The 18070-nt window shown below is 37.9% G+C and overlaps 1 protein-coding gene across 1 annotated transcript in view; it reads right to left on the reverse strand.

The window, feature by feature from the left end:
- Positions 1-18070, reverse strand: part of LOC122808672 (asialoglycoprotein receptor 1-like) — a 963364-nt gene that overhangs the window by 839981 nt on the left and 105313 nt on the right. Inside the window, exon 2 of the mRNA XM_044079650.1 lies at positions 708-818. Coding sequence (XP_043935585.1) covers positions 708-818 — 111 coding nt within the window. The remainder of the gene's footprint in view (positions 1-707; positions 819-18070) is intronic.

The raw sequence follows: 18070 nt of genomic DNA on the forward strand, positions 1-18070 counted from the left end.
TTGTCTCACAGCAAGAGGTTCTCCTGTTCGATTCTCGGCTGGAGTGCGGGGAGTGCCTTCTGTGTGGAGTCTGCATGTCCTCCCCGCGGTTGGGTGGGCGTTCGAAAGACGTGTAAATGGGCATGCCTTTGTTAAAGGTTGAACGTCGAGCTGGCACCTTGGCGTTCGTGAAAATCTACTGCCAATCATTAGCGGACCGGAGTTCCGCTGTGGCGACCTCTAACTGGAAAAAGCCGAAAGACAACAACATTATATATGCATATATTGTGTTTTTCAGTCACTTTGTAATGTCATTTACCTATTCCCTTTATACCCTCAAGCCAATCATCATATTCACTTTGTATGCAATATCTATATATTGCATTTAGCCATTCATTCTGTATATACTATCATGTATAGTTTGTGTTTTCCTAGGCTGAGACTGAAATACGTCCAATAGGATCAGTACTCTAACCCATTTAACAAATTCAAAATAAAATAAATAAATGGAATAACTAAGCACAGCCCCTAAAAAAGTCATATGAAACAGTTATTAATGGGATCCACAACTTTAGAAGGTACCATTGGTGCATTGTCCTGGCTTTTAATATGATAGTGAATTAGAATATTTTGTCTGCATTTTGTAGTACTACAAAGTTTTGCATTTTGAATAAAATATATAAATGATTTATGAGATTCTGGATTGCCATTTAAATTTAAACACTTACATAGGAATACCACAGCTATGATAGTCACCAGTTGGATAATGAAGATTATAATGAAACCCGTCACTCTGCGTGGCATTTGGATATTACTTGAACCTTTAGCTTCAGGACTGTCTGGAATTTGAAGACAACAGAGATTTAGAATGTTATTTTCAATTCTGTTTTACCTCTTTTGTTACACTGTATATTGTAATACTCAAAGAAAAACATAATCCTATAAGAGACAGCTATGAATGTAGCAATCAAGGCATAGCAGTGCAACATTATTAACCTCACTCTTCACAAAGTATCAGGAATTCATTGAAGTCAGATCTCACTCTTAGCAAATGATTACTTGTGGTCTTCATTACCTGTCTCACACTAACACAGTGACAGCAGTTTGATTTGATATGTACTAAAGCAATACCAGATTATAAAAATGTCATACTTGTTTTATTTTCCTTGTTCCCTTACTTTTTTTAGTTTTATGTATTAGTTGCTTCTTCTGATAACTACCTCCCCTTATTTAATTATAGAATTTACTGTTCACAGAAAAAAAATAAACATAAATACAAATGGAGCAATAAAACAAGAACATGGATTCAACTGTGAAATCAGAAATCTTACATGGATGAGGAATTTGCTTCATCATTTATGTGCCTGTCTGTCATTACATGGCTGCTATGGGCAAATCTTCTGTAAAGACATTTTCCAATCAAAAATGTTTGAGCGTATCTTTCAGCAAAACTGAACACATTATTTTTACCAAGGGCTCTCTACTTTGCACTTCGCCATTACATAAATATATATATATATATATATATATATATATATATATATATATATATATATATATATATATATATATATATATATATATATATATATGAGATGGTCTATTTCAAATCAGCTAAAGCTCACAATATTGAATCCAAAATCATCGAGACAAGTTTGCTGAAACTGCAAAACATCAAAAGTACACAGCATTGAACCTCAAAACATCAAAAAGAATTTACTGACAACAGTTTTAGCATACCTGTAAATGCGCCCTTTTCTTCATGGTAGGGCGATTTCAGAGCTGGTATATTTAATTTGCAGGGGTCAAAGCCCCCCACATGGGAGGTGCAGTGGAGCTAGGCCCCCTGAAATACTATGGTATTTAGTTTTTATTGTGTTTTAATTATTTATTGGAGTTTTGTTCCTTTAAGGTGGCTTAGCATTATGGGTAGAGTCAGCAGTGGATGCTGAATATATGGTGTAGGGTGAGTTATTTATTAGTTTTGGTTACTGGAAAGTTTATGTTGATGTTTTATTGTATTTTTAATTGTTAGAATGGTTAGGGATAACTGGAGAGTTGGTTTTGATGTTCTGAGGTTCCATGTTATGTTCTTTCAATGTTTTGCACTTACAGCAGCCTCATCTCAATGATTTGAGATTCAATATTCTGAGCTTTCTCTCATTTGAAGTAGACCTGGATATACACACACACACACACATATATATATATATATATATATATATATATATATATATATATATATATATATATATATATATATATATATATATATATATATATATATATATATATATATCGACCGGGTATGGTCGAAAGGAGTGCGGCAATATTACAAAACTACGATTGCAAGTGTTGCGAATCACAAAATCCTGTCCACTTTTTGACCCATGTTAGCACTCATTTTATGATGTAGAGTGGTCTTAAATGTTGAATTTGATGTTTTTACAACATTCTGACCATTTGGCATTATGAGAGTTGCTTAGAAATTATTTGTAAATAAGTATGTCCTTTCAGTCTTGAAATTTACCTATCCAACCTTATTTCAAGGGTGGCAGACCTTAGTTGGAGGATTATTGCTTCATTTGACTTGGAAATCGGGTTTTGTCAAAGGTGGCAACTTTATAAGCCAATTCCAATATTTTTTACCTTTCACAATGCATCAGAGGTTTTCGCCAGCCTGACTAGATGGTTTATTTGCATTGCCTACAAAATTTCTGAGCTTGTTGCTCCTGGTGATTGCAGCTACATGCCTGCCATATTATGATGCTCAGTTTGATCCAGATGGCTACTTTTGGGTCATTATCCACTTGCTTTGCACTGGTGGATATAAAGCATTTCAGAAGCTAAAGAAATCCAGTGTGTTAAGGTGGTAAAGGACATCCTTCCCCTGGACTACCTTCATCCAAGGCTTTACGTCCACTCTTCAGGAACCCCCAGCTAAATACCAACCACATCATATGCGTGGATATTACCTATCAGTCCCTGATACTTTAAAAGAAGGAAAATAATCTAATTTATGTGCTCTTTGCCTGTATGTTAACAGTTAAAGACTACTCCCCTTGAACAAAGAGCTAAGCACCACCAGAACCAACCAACCTGCCTCTTGCTTCTTTTCCCCCTTCTCCTACTTGTAACACTCCTTAGCTTCACCACTTTCTTCTAATCTTCTTTTATTTCCCTAACTATACTGACCTTGCCAGCCTGCCTAGACTCTGTCTATAGTATTCATTTAAAGCCTTACCTACCTCTGGACTTACCTGAGCTCTTTTCCACATTGTTTTTTGTGAAAACCCCTTAGAACAAGCTGAGCCCTGCTCCCCTCCCCCACACTGAATATACATGGGAATCCCCCGAGGTTACCTTGTTCACCTACTTACATACCTACACGGCATGTTCCCATAATCCTTTGTGAGTTTAAAATCTATCCTCGGTGTTTCAGCACCATTTCCTTCCTTCTAGCCTGTCCCCACCTGAACATCTGGTTGCTGGTTGTGTGCTCCCTGATTCTTGGGGTATAATACATTTATAATGGGTCTATATTAGAACATCGAAGTTTCAGAACTTTGAATGTTCTAATATCGACCCCTAATAAGCAAAAGCTGAAAATAAAGAAGTTTCAGAAAACCAAATTCTTTTCTAGGGAAAGAATTCAGTTGTCCGTTCCTGTCACTTTGATATTTTCAGCTCTGCGGTGGAAAGTTACGGGTCAGGTTCAGGTAAGTGTGCGATTGTGTGGATGTGAGGGTTAGGGCGGGTTAGGTGAGTTAGGGTTAGGGCACGGGTCAGGTAAGTGTACGAATGTGTGGACGTGAGGGTTAGGGTGGGGAAGGTAAATTAGGGTTAGAGCGCAGGTGAGGTGTGTGTGCGATAGTGATGGACCTTAGGGTTAGGGTTAAGGTAAGTGGGTAGATAGTGGTGTATGTACAGTTTAGTGTAAGTTTAGATGCAAGATTTTAGGTTTATGTGTGTGGATTGCTGTTTGTTTGGTGTGTTTGTGTTGTGTGTATGTGTTTTGGAACAGCAATTCTTTTCCCTAGGAAAAAATTCGCTGTTCTGAATTTTCGATGTTATCAGTTTTTGGTTACTAGGGGTCAATATTAGAACATTTGAAGTTCTGAAACTTCGATGTTCTAATATAGACCCTTTATATCTGCCCTTCAGCTTATGAAAGTTAGTTTGTTTATTTTTGATGTTTGGAGTGTTTTTATTGTGATGATTTGTTGTGTGGCTACTTTTGATGTTTTTGTAATCCTCCTAGTCCACTGTTTTTTGGTTGCGCTAACTAGTTAGGCTTCGGCAATTAGTGCGGTTCCGCTCAGTCTAGATTATGTAGCTCTGATCTGAAATTATTACGGAGTCACTCTCTCTGTTTTCACTTTGACTAATAAAAGAGAACTCGCAGAAATCATGGTAGTAATTGACTTAACTAAGGTTATGAGAATTCCCAACTACTACACTGAGCAGTGAAATACACTTACAATTTATCTTTAGGATGACTGCTGATATTAGCTTGCATTACAGCAGGTCTATCATTGTTCTGTATTATAGTCTGTGCAAGAATTCCTGGTACTAGCTGTTATTCCTGCCAATCGTACTACTACAGGAATCCTGTCTCATATGAAAGAGTAGTAGTGGTAGTTTGTAGTGTAATGGGTGCTGGTTCTTATTGTTTTTCTACTGGATCCCATCCATGTGTAGCTTATATGTGCAATGGTGGTAAAACTGGAGTATACTAAACTGTCGCTAGTTTTTAGGGTACTTTGGATGGTCTTTATCGCTTTCCGAATAGCACCTATCCACATGTAGTACATACATACTATGTTGGTAAAGATGTTGTATTATTCACTACTGCTACTAAGCATTATTAATATCGATGGCTGTTGCCTTTAGCACAGCTATAGTGAGTCCTGCCATATTTGTTATACATCCTACCCTGTTGTAGTTAGTTTAAGTATCCTTAACATTGTTTATTAGCCTTTTCATGTAGTGCATTTTTGAACCAATGTTTGCTAAAGTTAATGTTTGCTACTGAACTAGAATGTGTAAGGTTATAGCTCTGTTTAAAAGTTTTGCTGTTGATGTTAGTTTATTATAACTCTGTACTTTTGATACTAATGTTAGTGTATAACTTCTAGCTCTACTTACTAAGAGCAAGACTTTTCTTAACTGTCCTCTTGGTGACTTATTGACGGCTGCATTTAATTATTCTCCCTGCTTTCATTCTGTCGCTCTTTCCTAATACTAGTACTCTCTCCTATCCTGCTCTTTTGTATGTCATTTTTTTCTCAGTCTTTTTCATTTCTTTCTCATAATATCCTCCTCCTATCCCCTATCTTGTGTATCCCACCTCCTACTAAGATAATATCCTAACCCTATGTATGCTCCTCTCCACTAATCCCCTATCTCTCCCAGCTCTCCCACTTACTGTTCTTTGCTTGACGTTCCCACACTGCCAGGGTTCATTGGTAAGTACTTGCTCCACCAACATAGAGTTAACCTTCCTTGCTCTCCCCTTCTTTTTTAGGTGGTAAAGGACATCCTTCCCCTGGACTACCTTCATCCAAGGCTTCACGTCCACTCTTCAGGAACCCCCAGCTAAATACCAACCACACCATTTGTGTGGATATTACCTATCAGGCCCTGACACCTTAAAAGAAGGAAAATAAACTCATGTATGTGCTCTTTGCCTGTATGTTAAACTGTTAAAGACTACTCCCCTTGAAGAAAGAGCTAAGCACCACCAGGAACAACCAACCTGCCTCTTGCTTCTTTTCTCCCCTTCTCCTACTCTACATGTAACACTCCTTAGCTTCACCACTTTCTTCTAATCTTCTTTTATTTCCCTAACTATACTGACCTTTCCAGCCTGCCTAGACTCTCTCTATACTATTCATTTAAAGTCTTACCTACCTCGGGACTTATCTGAGCTCTTTCCCACATTGTTTTTTGTGAAAACTCCTTAGAACAAGCTGGGCCCTGCTCCGTTCGCCCTGCGGGCTCACTTCTGTCCCCTACCCTACCCCCAATTTCCAGTGCCCCTAAACGTATACTTCTTGGCCGCACCCTCCTCTCCAACCAACAAATCACATACTCCACCTTTGGAGACAATTAGCGCCACACCTTTATTACTGCACCTAAGCAAGTCAAGTACAGCTCTAACTACTTAGTATTTTTTCCTCCTAGCCATATCACTCAAACCTTGTCTATTCCAGCTTTGACCTCTACTAGCTATCTTTAATGCCCCGCAACCAACTGTACTCACCATGTCTACCACAACTACCTCAATACTAGCTAAACTGCTACTTACTGCCACACTATTGTCTTTCATAACTTCAGCCTATCACTTAACCTCCTTTGAACACCTACATTACTCTCAGTTCCACTACCCAAGTAAACAAACAGCCTCACATATACTCATCTCTCCGAATAATATAAATATAATATCTACACCTGGCTACCTACTTGCAAAGTTCCAGAGACTATCCCACATTAAATACTATAATCCCTCAACCAAGAAATATCAGTTTCTAATAAGTAATCTACATTATGCATTGTACATTCTAAAAAATCAGTCCTTACAAAATGGTGATATCCATCCTAACCCAGGCCCAGCCAATGTCCTACCTACTGATCTTTATACCTCCAATCCCTCTATCCCACTCAGCCCCATTAAACTCCCCAACTCTCTCCTGATAGCACATCTCAATATCCAAAGCATCAACAATAAAGTTCCTCATCTCCAGTCTCTCTTAGACATAAATTCTTTTGACATTCTATGTTTAACAGAAACTTGGTTAAAACCACAAACCCAGGATAATGAGACTATTCCACCAAGATATAATATATTGAGACATGACCGTACAAAAATAAAGGGAGGGGGAATAGCAACTCTTTTCAAGGAAAGGCTACAAGTTACCACCTCACCTTATACCCCACCTAAGGACAATAATGCAGAAATCCTAATTTCCAAGATTCAGCTTAATTCAAATACATCCATAAATATCTTATGTATCTATCTACCTCCTGGAAATAATATTAGCACCTTAGAGAATATTCTTAGCTGGGTCACAGCAACCTTCCCACAAGAAACTTTAATCCTAGGTGACGTGAATATAGATTGGAAGTGCATCACTACTGAGCATCCTACTTCTCATATTAACCTTCATGGCTTCTCTCAGACCATCACCTCCCCAACTAGAATTAACAAACCAAACCAAAAGGAGAGCACCTTAGACTAGATTCTGATTAATAATGACCACCAAACATACAAAGTAGGTATCTTCCCTGATGATGTAAGTGACCATTGCTTAACCTATATAATTAGGTAAAAAATAGATATCTCCTACCCAACATCATATAGGACTTTACGTTCCAACAAGCATTTTAACCACAAACTATTTCTGAGCGAACTTAGTGCCTGTAACTGGACTTGTCTAAAAACCCTCCCATTAGAAAAGGCTGTCCAATACTTTAACTCTAAATTCTTAACTATCCTAGACCAGCATGCACCTATACGTAATATAAGAATTAGGTCAAAACCAGCCCCATGGCTCACCAAAGATACCAGGCAAAAAATCCTACTTAAAAATAAAGCCTGGACTAGGTGGCATACTACCAAAAGCTCATCTGATCAACAGACATTTAGACAAATAAGAAATGCTACTAAAAAAGCCATACTCTTAGACAAAAAAAACTTTTACTACAAAATACAGCAAACACACCAAAATAACCCTCAAAGATTCTGGGAAAATATTAATAGACTCCTATATCCAGGACACTCCAGTACACCAACGCCAATAGGAGCGAACCATGAGACTCCCATCCAAACTGCTAATGACTTCTCCTTCTTCACAGATGCCATCCAAACTCTAGCCAGTCAGCTATCTCCTGACATCTCTAGCATTCCTACCCCCACAACTAGCACTCTTCCTACCTTCCTACTACAACCCATATATACTAACTTTATTTTCAAACTCCTAGCAAAACTTAAGCCTTGTACCCCTTCCGCTGACCAAATCCCAGCTGAATATCTGAAAAAAGCAGCTAAAGCAGTAGCTTATCCTGTATCCATCCTGATAAACAGAACCATTAAAGAAGGATATATCCATACTAGCTGGAAAATCTCACACATTATCCCCTACACAAAGGTGGCAACTCAAATGAATATTCTGACTATAGACACATAGCCCTTCTATCCCCCTTAGCAAAAATAATGGAAAAATGCATTCACCATCAGCTAATAGGCCATCTAATTCAACACAACTTACTAGCGAAGGGCCAACATGGCTTTAGGCCATTCCATAGTACCACCACTGCCCTCCTATCTTTTACAGACACCATTAATAGAAACCACAATAAAAAATTACTCTCTTCAGCACTATTTATTGATCTTTCAAAGGCTTTTGATATGGTAAACCACACATTGCTTATCAATATTCTCAAATGACTTCCCCTGGATACTCAATCTGTAAAGTGGTTTACTTCCTACCTGAGCAATAGGCAACAAGCAGTGCTCTGGGAAAATAATCTATCATCCCACCTGCCAGTCACACTGGGAGTTCCCCAAGGCTCCATTCTAGGTCCTGTCTTATTTTCAATTTTTATTAATTATCTCTACTTGGCTATTCCCAATGCAACTTGTATACAATATGCAGATGACTCTACATTAATCTGCACAGCTAAATCTGCTTCTGAACTGCAATGCCAAACCCAAAAAATATTTAGCATAGTTGAGACATGGTTCTTAAAGCACTGCCTCCTATTGAATCCCCTAAAAAAAACAAATCTCCTGCTCTTTACTCCTACTTGTAGGTCCACACCAATAGATTTCTCAGTCATTTCTAACAATGGTACCCTCATATAAGCAGACTCTACCACCAAACTCCTTGGGATTACAACAGACAACAACCTTAACTTTGACACCCACATTAACAACACTATAAAATCAGTTAACAGAAAAATGGGCTCCCTGTACAGAGTCAAACCCTTCCTTACACCAATAGCAAGAACTACTATTGCCCACTCCCATATAAACTCTACTCTACTCTATGCCTCACCAATATACACTAACCTATCCAAAAAGAATCTTCTCAAACTTGCTACCTCTTATCATAATATTGCCAGATTTGCCACTGGTAAACCCTTCAGAACCCATCACTGTCAGAATCTCAAACAACTTGGATGGCTTGAACTTCAAAACCAGCTTCAATTCAACCAACTTACAATTGCCCATAAGATCCTTTACCAGCCAAACAATACTCCAATGCTGTCAGACCTCATAACCCCCTATAAAAATCTTAATGCCTTGCGTTCATCAAATAAACTCCTAGTTAACATCAACAAGTCTCACAACATGGCAGGGGACTCTCTATTCTCAAACACAACTGGGAAAAACTGGAAACTTCTACCTATTGAACTTCCCTTCCTTCCTTACCACTCTTCAAACAAAAACTTAAAACCTTCCTCAAAACACACTGGCTGTGCCCTTGTAGCAACCCTGACTAACCTATCATTACTGCTACTAATATCTTTTGTAGCTGTTCTCTCTCCACTAAATTAATCCTCTGTAGTGCAATGGAAAGCATCTAGTTAGAACCTGGATACTATTTTTTAGCCACTAGCACATGTATATATCTTGCTCTAAACTTTATATATAGTTTTATGATATGTACTGTTAAATGCATAAAAATATCTTCTATGTCTATTTCTTGTTTTTTTTGTAACAATACTGTCTGTTTGTATCTGTCTTGGGGCTTTTCTCCCCGGGCCTCTACTACTGAAAATGGGCATATATCCAGGTAGACTAGCCCGGTCAACAAATGTAAAATAAAAAAAAAACAATATATATATATATATATATATATATATATATATATGTATATATATATATATATAGGTATATATATATATATATATATATATATATATATATATATATATATATATATATATATATATATATATATATATATATATATATATATATATATATATATATATATATATGTATATCTGCTTTGTTTCATTTGAATCTCATTTCACTGAATTTCATTTCACCCTGACCACTGCTGAAAACACAAATTACTGAAAACTCATTTCACTGACTCTCATTTCACTGAACTGAACTTAGTATATATATGACACTGTGTAGAGTACTGTAAGGCAAGTAAAAGGTATATGCCCTTTCCCCACTGTAGTGGGATCCTGGAGTTAGTATATATAGTTGGGGGCACAGCCTCCCACATTGGGGGAGTGGGGGGCATAGCTGCCCACTTAGTTTCAGTAGATATTGTCTTCTGGAGAGAGTTAATCATTGGTGTTGTAACTATGCATATCTACTGTTTAAAATGTATTGTTTTGAAGTTTTTGGTAAAATAGAATACAAAACAAGGTGGGGGCTACATCCCCCCCAATGTGGGGGTTGTGCCCCCAACTATATATATATATATATATATATATATATATACTAACTCCAGGAATGCAATATAGTGGGGAAAGGGCATATACCTTTTAGTTGCATTACAGTAATCTACACAGTGCCATATATACTAAGTACATATAGATGGCACAGTTATGCAGCAGTAGTGTTGTCACCTCACAGCAAGAGGTTCTCTCATTCAGTTCTCGGCTGGAGTGCCTTCTGTGCAGAGTCTGCATGTCTTCCCTGCATTCATGTGGGTTTTCTCTAGGTACTCCAGTTTCCTCCCAAATTACAATGACATGCATCTGGAGCTTTTCTCCCTGGGCCTCTGCTGAAAATTAGCCTTGTTCCAAGTCTGACTTTCATGGTAAACAAATGTTTCATAGATATATATATAAAATGCATATATATATTTTTAAATTTTATTTATTTAACATTTGTTGACTGGGAAAGTCCGACTAGGTTCCACAGAGCCTGTTTTCAGCGGAGGCCCGGTGAGAAATGCTCCAAACACGTTTTTGGAATATATATATATTTATATTTAGAGGGTCTACTTTAGAGCAATGAAAACACAAAATGTTGAGCACTCACATGAGCAAAAAATCAGAAATTTGATATTGATTTTTTGGGATCACAGTACAGTGAAGAACGGAATATATGCCCTTTCCTCACTGTTGTGCGATATCGGAGTAGGAATATATATTTAGCTGGAAGTGTGCAGTCCCCCACAATAGAGATTTTGAGTTCCTGATTATTCGCTTATGTGAGCTTTCAATAGTTTGATTTTTTGTTGTTCTGACATACACCCTATTTATATATATGTGTATATATGTATATATATATATATATATATATATATATATATATATATATATATATATATATATATGTATATATATATATATATATATATATATATATATATATATATATATATATATATATATATATATATATATATATATATATATATATAGATCTAGAACATTTGCTCGACTGAGCAAATGACCAAAATCCAAACGGCCGGGCATACTTACGAGAAAGTGCTTTTCACTGAAGAAGCACTTTCACGTAAGTATGACTGTTGCCGAGGCTGTACTACAGTGCATGTAAGGGAAATTTCCCTTTTCCCCACTGTAGTGCAGTCTCGGATGGATAATATTAAAGTAGGGGGTGTGGGGGCACAGCCCCCCACATGGGGGGTGCAGGGGGGCAACCCCCCTGCTAAAATGTAAATGTAGTGTTTTTTTTTTTTTTAATTTTGTCACAACCTATAACGAAAGCACTTTTTTGATAACAGCGCTTTTGTTAAAGTGTGTTCGGGTTTTATGGATTCAGACATTTGCTCAAACATCCTTGATCCATATATATATATATATATATATATATATATATATATATATATATATATATATATATATATATATATATATATATATATATATATATATATATATATATATATATATATATATATATATAGATATATATATATATATATATATATATATATATATATATATATATATATATATATATATATATAAATATATATACACATATACATATAGGTTCATAGGTTCATAGGGTGGTACTAGGCTATCGGCCCTAGGGCCTATACAAGCCTAGCCATAACAATTCCCTGGATATTTCTTCCCACAGTATTTACTTCTCTGGACCCCTGTCTAGCAGGGTGACTGACATGATCCCCGGAGTAAATTTCCTATCTCCCATCCAATCATCAAGGTTCCTTTTGAAGAGGGCCAATGAGGCCTTCTGCTTGACATGTATGGGCAGTCTATTCCGGAGTATGGGGAGTCTCTTGGTCAGGAACCTATCCCTTCAGCATGTTTTGTTCATTGTGATGATAAGGTTTAGATCCCTGGAGTGTGTGGCTCTGAGGGATTAGGATTCCTTTAAGTGGAGCATGTCCAACATCTCAGAGTTTGATGTGGCCTTGTATGTTAAGCAGAGAACACCTCTGAGTAAACGATATGCCACATAGTATAGGTGGAGTTTTTTTAGACGGTCAGCATATGGCATCTGCTTTAGGTCTGTGATTCTTTTAGTGAGGTATTTCTGTGGCCTTTTCAGCTGTTGCAGATGTCTTGTGAGGTACATACCAAATGGGGCATTATACTCTGTAATGGGTCTAATGAGGGATGAGTACAGTGGGACAATGACCTCCTTTTTTCTGGATGAAAAGCCCTTAGTGATGAGGTGTGCCACATAGAAGGATTTCCTGACTGTTGTGGTGATGTGGTTATCGAAAGTGAGACCACCTGTGTCACACTTTTGATGTTTAGTGTACTGCCACTTATGTGGTAATTTATGGGTACATGTTTTTTTCCAAAGGGGATAACTATACATTTCTTGGCATTAAGCTTGAGCCCATGGCTCTGGTACCAGGCATCTGTTTGTGTAAAGCCCTTTTGTAGAATATCCACATCATTTGGGGATTTGATAATGGCTCCCAGTTTGCAGTCATCTATGAACTTTGTTAGCCAGAGTCCCTTAGTGTTAGCCTGTACTTCAGAGAAGTAGATGCCAAACAAGAGTGGTCCCAGGACTGAACCCTAAGGTACTCCACTTGTCACTTGTCTGGAGCTGGATTTTGAGTTGGCTACTTTTACAGTCTGCGTTCTGTCAGTAATCCAGTTGGCAACCCATCGAGTGACGTAGGGATTTATGCCCAACTTACTAAGTTTATCTATGATTCCAGAGTGGGGGATTGTGTCAAAGGCTTTAGCGAGGTCCAGATAGGCTGTGTGGACCGCCTTACCCTCGTCCACAGCTCTGAAGACTGATTCAAAGAAGTCAGTCAGATTCAGGAGACAAGATCGGCCTTTCACAAACCCATACTGGGTGGGGTCCAGTGTTTGAAGGTTGCCAATGTCTTTATTTATAAGTTCCATGATAATGCGTTCCATGCCCTTGCAGATCAGGCTTGTCAGACTGATGGGACGGTAGTTCCTGGGATCCAAGGTGGATCCCCCCCTTGTGGAGTGGGATAACTGTAGCTGTGTGCCACTCACTGGGCATGAAGCCTGAGGTGAGGCTATGATTAAACATGACACTTAGGTGAGGTGCCAGTTCATTTTGTAGTTTATGTAGTACACAGCCTGGAATGTCACCTGGTCCCATGGATGCTGTATTGTTAGCTTTGGAGAGTGTGGTTTCTACCTGTGTGGCCATGATTACCGGAATTTGGCAATCTTTTGTTATTGAGATGGGCCCTTTATGGGGTGAGGGGGGGTGAAGTTGGCACTAAATTGATCTGTCAGGATATTGGCAATATCCTTGGGATCAGTATATTTAATGTCATTCTGTTGTAGCTCAGAACACTTCTGAGCATTGCCATTTCGATTCTTGACATAACTATAGAATGCCTTGTGGTTGTCTTTTGAATCTTTGGCAATTTTATTTTCTTAACTAGCTTTTGAGGATTTTATGAGGGATCTCAGCTTCTTACTGATGCTGGTGAGGGAGCTTTTTGCATCCTGGGATTTTCCTCTTTTCTGCAACAGTTTCTTCCTTCTGTTGTATAGTTTGTTTATATAGGGGACCACCAGATTGGCTTCCTTTTTTTGGAGAATAGCATCTTAGTTCTATTTGGGAAGGCATGATTCATGCACGAGTGGATGTGCTCATACAGTGCCTTAGTGTAGGATTCTGCAGCCGAACTTTCAGATCCCGTCTGCATGGGTGTCATGAAGTTTGTCACTTCTGACTTCAGTAGCATGAAGTTGGCTTTGGAGAAGTTTTTTAAGGAGGTTTCCTTACTGGGGGGTGGGGGGTGGGATGTGGATGTCAAGAGTGATTTGCTTAGGGTCAGACCTGACCATTGAGGGGGTGACCACTCGTGTGGAGAATCTATTTCCCATGTTTGTACTGACCAGGTCTAGGATATTGGAGCCCCTGGTGGGACAATGGAGTAGTTGATCCAGGGCATTGGAATTTATGAATTCCAAGAACCGTTGGGAAAAGGAGTTGGTACCTGAGTAGTTTTCCCAGTTAATGGCAGGGTAGTTGAAATCACCCAGTATTAGGGTGTTTGGGTTGTGTCTTTATATTTTCCAGTATGTTTAGAAAGGTGTAGTGAGAATCATGGGGCATGGTGGGGGATCTGTAGCAAGCTACAGTTTGGATTGCAGTCTTGCCTAGTGTTAGTTGCACCTGGAGAATTTCAGATGCATTGTGTTGGGCAACTAGCATGGAGGTGTGAATATCCTTGGTGAATATGGACACTCCTCCACCTTTAGTATTTCGGTCTTGGTTTTGTGGCTGAAAAGTGTGGTAAGAGTTGTAGCCTGGTATTGCAGGGGTGCTCTCTGGAGCCTTGAACCAGGTCTCAGTTACTGCACAGATATCAATGTTCTCCATTTTTAGGAGTGCCTCGAGAGAGTGCATTTTGAGGTTTAGACTTCTAGCATTGAGTAGCATTACCTTCAGATTTTGCATGCTTGTATCTGTTACGGTGGTGGTTTTGTCCTTTGAACCTTGCCTAAAAAAGGCACTATAGGGGTGGCAAGAGCTTTCGCCAGTAACCTGAATCCCAGGGGTGACAGGTGCAGACCAACTCTGGCAAAGCATCCTGGTTTGTCGATCATGTCTTCCCAGGCAGACAGATACTGGATCCCCTTTGAATGACACCAGAAGCTTGTATACACAACACACACACACACACACACACACACACACACACATATATATATATATATATATATATATATATATATATATATATATATATATATATATATATATATATATATATATATATATATATATATATATATATATATATATATATATATATATATATATATATATATATATGTATAATACATGTATATATAAGTGAAAATACCTATGTGAGACAAAACATCAGTCAAGTTAACTGCAGTTACACAGTTCTGTTATTAAGATTGGGCAGTTAATGATAAGCAAATTAGTCAACCAATCATATAAAAACCCAACATAACAGCTTTTTTTTCTAAATTAAACCAGATTTTTCCTGTAGGTAATCAGGTAGTTTAGGTTAATGTTTAATACTCCTATTATTAGCTTGATCACCAATTCTGCATGTTGTCATTTTGAATTTGACATCCAGTCCTGGCGGTTAGAAAGCAGTATTGTTCAAACAATTTATCATCACAATAAAAATGCAATATTTTAGATTACTATATATGTATGTTTTGCTAATGCAGTGTTTGGCCGGTGTGTTAATCTGAGCACACTTTATAACACTGAATAATACATTAAAACAGGGTACTTTACTCAGACTCTTGAATTTCATAAAGCAGATTATGTGGTATTGGATCTAAGTTACATGTGGGTTCTGTGACAAAGAACAGTAACAGTAATGAGTCCCTATAGTGTACTAGATAAAAATATAGACAAGGGGGTACAAGTGACACTAAAATTGTTGTAGGTAGTTAATAAGGTTGCTCTGGATTGCACATGAAAGCCTAGTATAGAATTAAAAGGGGTATCTGTTTAAGAAATATTACATTTGCCTCAAACTGTCATCTGTCTGTGTTACAAAGACTTTTTCAGAAGTGCAAACCTTGTGGTTACCCACTAATGTTTATTTAAACACTCAAACTCACCAGGAATCTGTTATTTTGTTAAAAAGCAAAACATTTATTCATAACAATGTGGAAGCTAACTGAAACGGGTTTAACACTTCAAGCATGTCATACCCAGCTGACTATCGTTAGAAGAGAGCAGTGAATAATGGTACCGGACCCTAACTTAAAGTGGCAGCGCCTCCTTACATGGTACCGGACCCTGACTTAAAGTGGCAGCGCCTCTTTACATATGGTAAATATCTCACATTATGTACATATATGTTAGCATCAGTATTTCACTTTCATCACATCTTTCTCTATTTTGGGAAAAACATATTTTTTTCAGAATTAGGCTTTACAACGGTGCACTGGCAATGCAGCACGCATGCAACAGTCAAACCTTCAGGTAATATAACTGCTATGAAGCTTTCGTAATGTCATCATTTAATTGTCCCAACAAGTCTGTCATAGCATCAGAAGTGGCTAGTTTGAGAACAAGCTGTATGGACTCCACTCAGACTACTTCTGGGAATGGATGAATGTCCTGTGGAAAGAAAATTCTAGACTTGTTAACAAAGCATGCATTATGGCTTTGACAGTCACTATATATGGCACAGTATGCTGAATCAGTATTTCAAGCAGTTCTACTCAGTTGTGTTGGGTGGACAGTAAATGATCTGTCACTGTGAATAGTTGATTATAGTGCAGGTGAAAATCGACCCTATAGCAATCTTGTTAGTCTTGGCTCATACTGGGAGGATTAGTTGTTTGGAACACTGCAGGCAATCTGAAATTCATCTGGAATCAGTTGCATATGACTTCTATTTTCTCTTACTATAGTACTCTTTCTCACTGATACCATGCAGTATGTAGTTTAGAAGCTTTCCCTACAGTTACACCTGTTGTGTCCCACCCTGTCTCCTCCTCTAACTGTAAAAGCGCAGCTTGAACACTCTGCATGGCAGGTAGATGCCATAAAGAATGACATCAGTGCCAAAGGTCTTTGTATGAAGTCTTGGCTGTTTGGTCATTTATTTGGCTCCCTAATGAAATGTCGACACTAGAAATGTTAAGTGGATACAAGTAAAAAAAAAAAAAAAGATCAAAAACCTAGTAAAATAGCAAACTCAAAGACTGTTCTTCTTTAAACATCTTTTTTGCAGGGGGTAACTCCCCCTTGTCACACAGTGTGGGTGGCATGCCCTCCACCCTCTGAACTTATATATACCAACTCTACCATACCTTGGAGAAAATGGAATATTTCTTCTAATGGCCATCTCAGACTAAGTATATGTAAGTCTGATTTTCTGTCATTCAGTTTCTAAGTTTTGGACTTGCTCAAGTGGATCCTGACATTTCAAAGGGTTACCCATTCATGCTATGTTTAGATGGGAAATGGAGATTTTTAGATCACTTTTGGTATGTAGTTCTTTATTTTTCAAAGGGTTAAATGGATGCAAATTGTTTTGTAAAATTAATTTGTTAATATGGATGTCATTTTTTTATTTATCTTTTGTTGACTGGCTTAGTCTCACTGGACTAGCAGCCTGTTTTCAGGGGAGACCCAAGGTGGTATTTACCTTACTAGGAGAAATTTACCCAGGTCATTAGACTTCCCCTAGTCTTTTCAACAGGTGCCATGAGATCTTTTACATCCATCTCTGCTATACCCAACTCAAGCAGATGGGGCCTCAGTTTAATATCTCATCTGAAAGACAGCACACTCAGGATTACAGTACCCCTCTTATTCTGTACTGCAGTGTCAGCAATAGATTGAGCTGGTGTAGGAACACAATGCACAACCTTCTGCATCAAAGGCAAGTTGGTTACCTATTGCACCACTGATAATGTTTTTGATGTTTTCTGCAAGTAACATTGGATTATTATTATTGCATAATTTCATTGGTTACGTGCAGAGCCAGATCAAGCATTAGATGACCTAGATAGTGACTCAGACCTGTGTTGACTGACAGCCCCTGTGTTGGCTTGGCGGGCCCCATATTGGCTTGAGGGAGGCCAATAGAAGATAATATTGTTTATAAATAAAATGTCCAAAGGCATAAGTTAAAGATGTCTGTAAAACTGGAAAGCTTTA

Source organism: Protopterus annectens, chromosome 8.part0 (assembly GCF_019279795.1).
Source record: "Protopterus annectens isolate FY-2018-M chromosome 8.part0, PAN1.0, whole genome shotgun sequence".
NCBI classification, from domain to species: Eukaryota; Metazoa; Chordata; order Ceratodontiformes; family Protopteridae; genus Protopterus; species Protopterus annectens.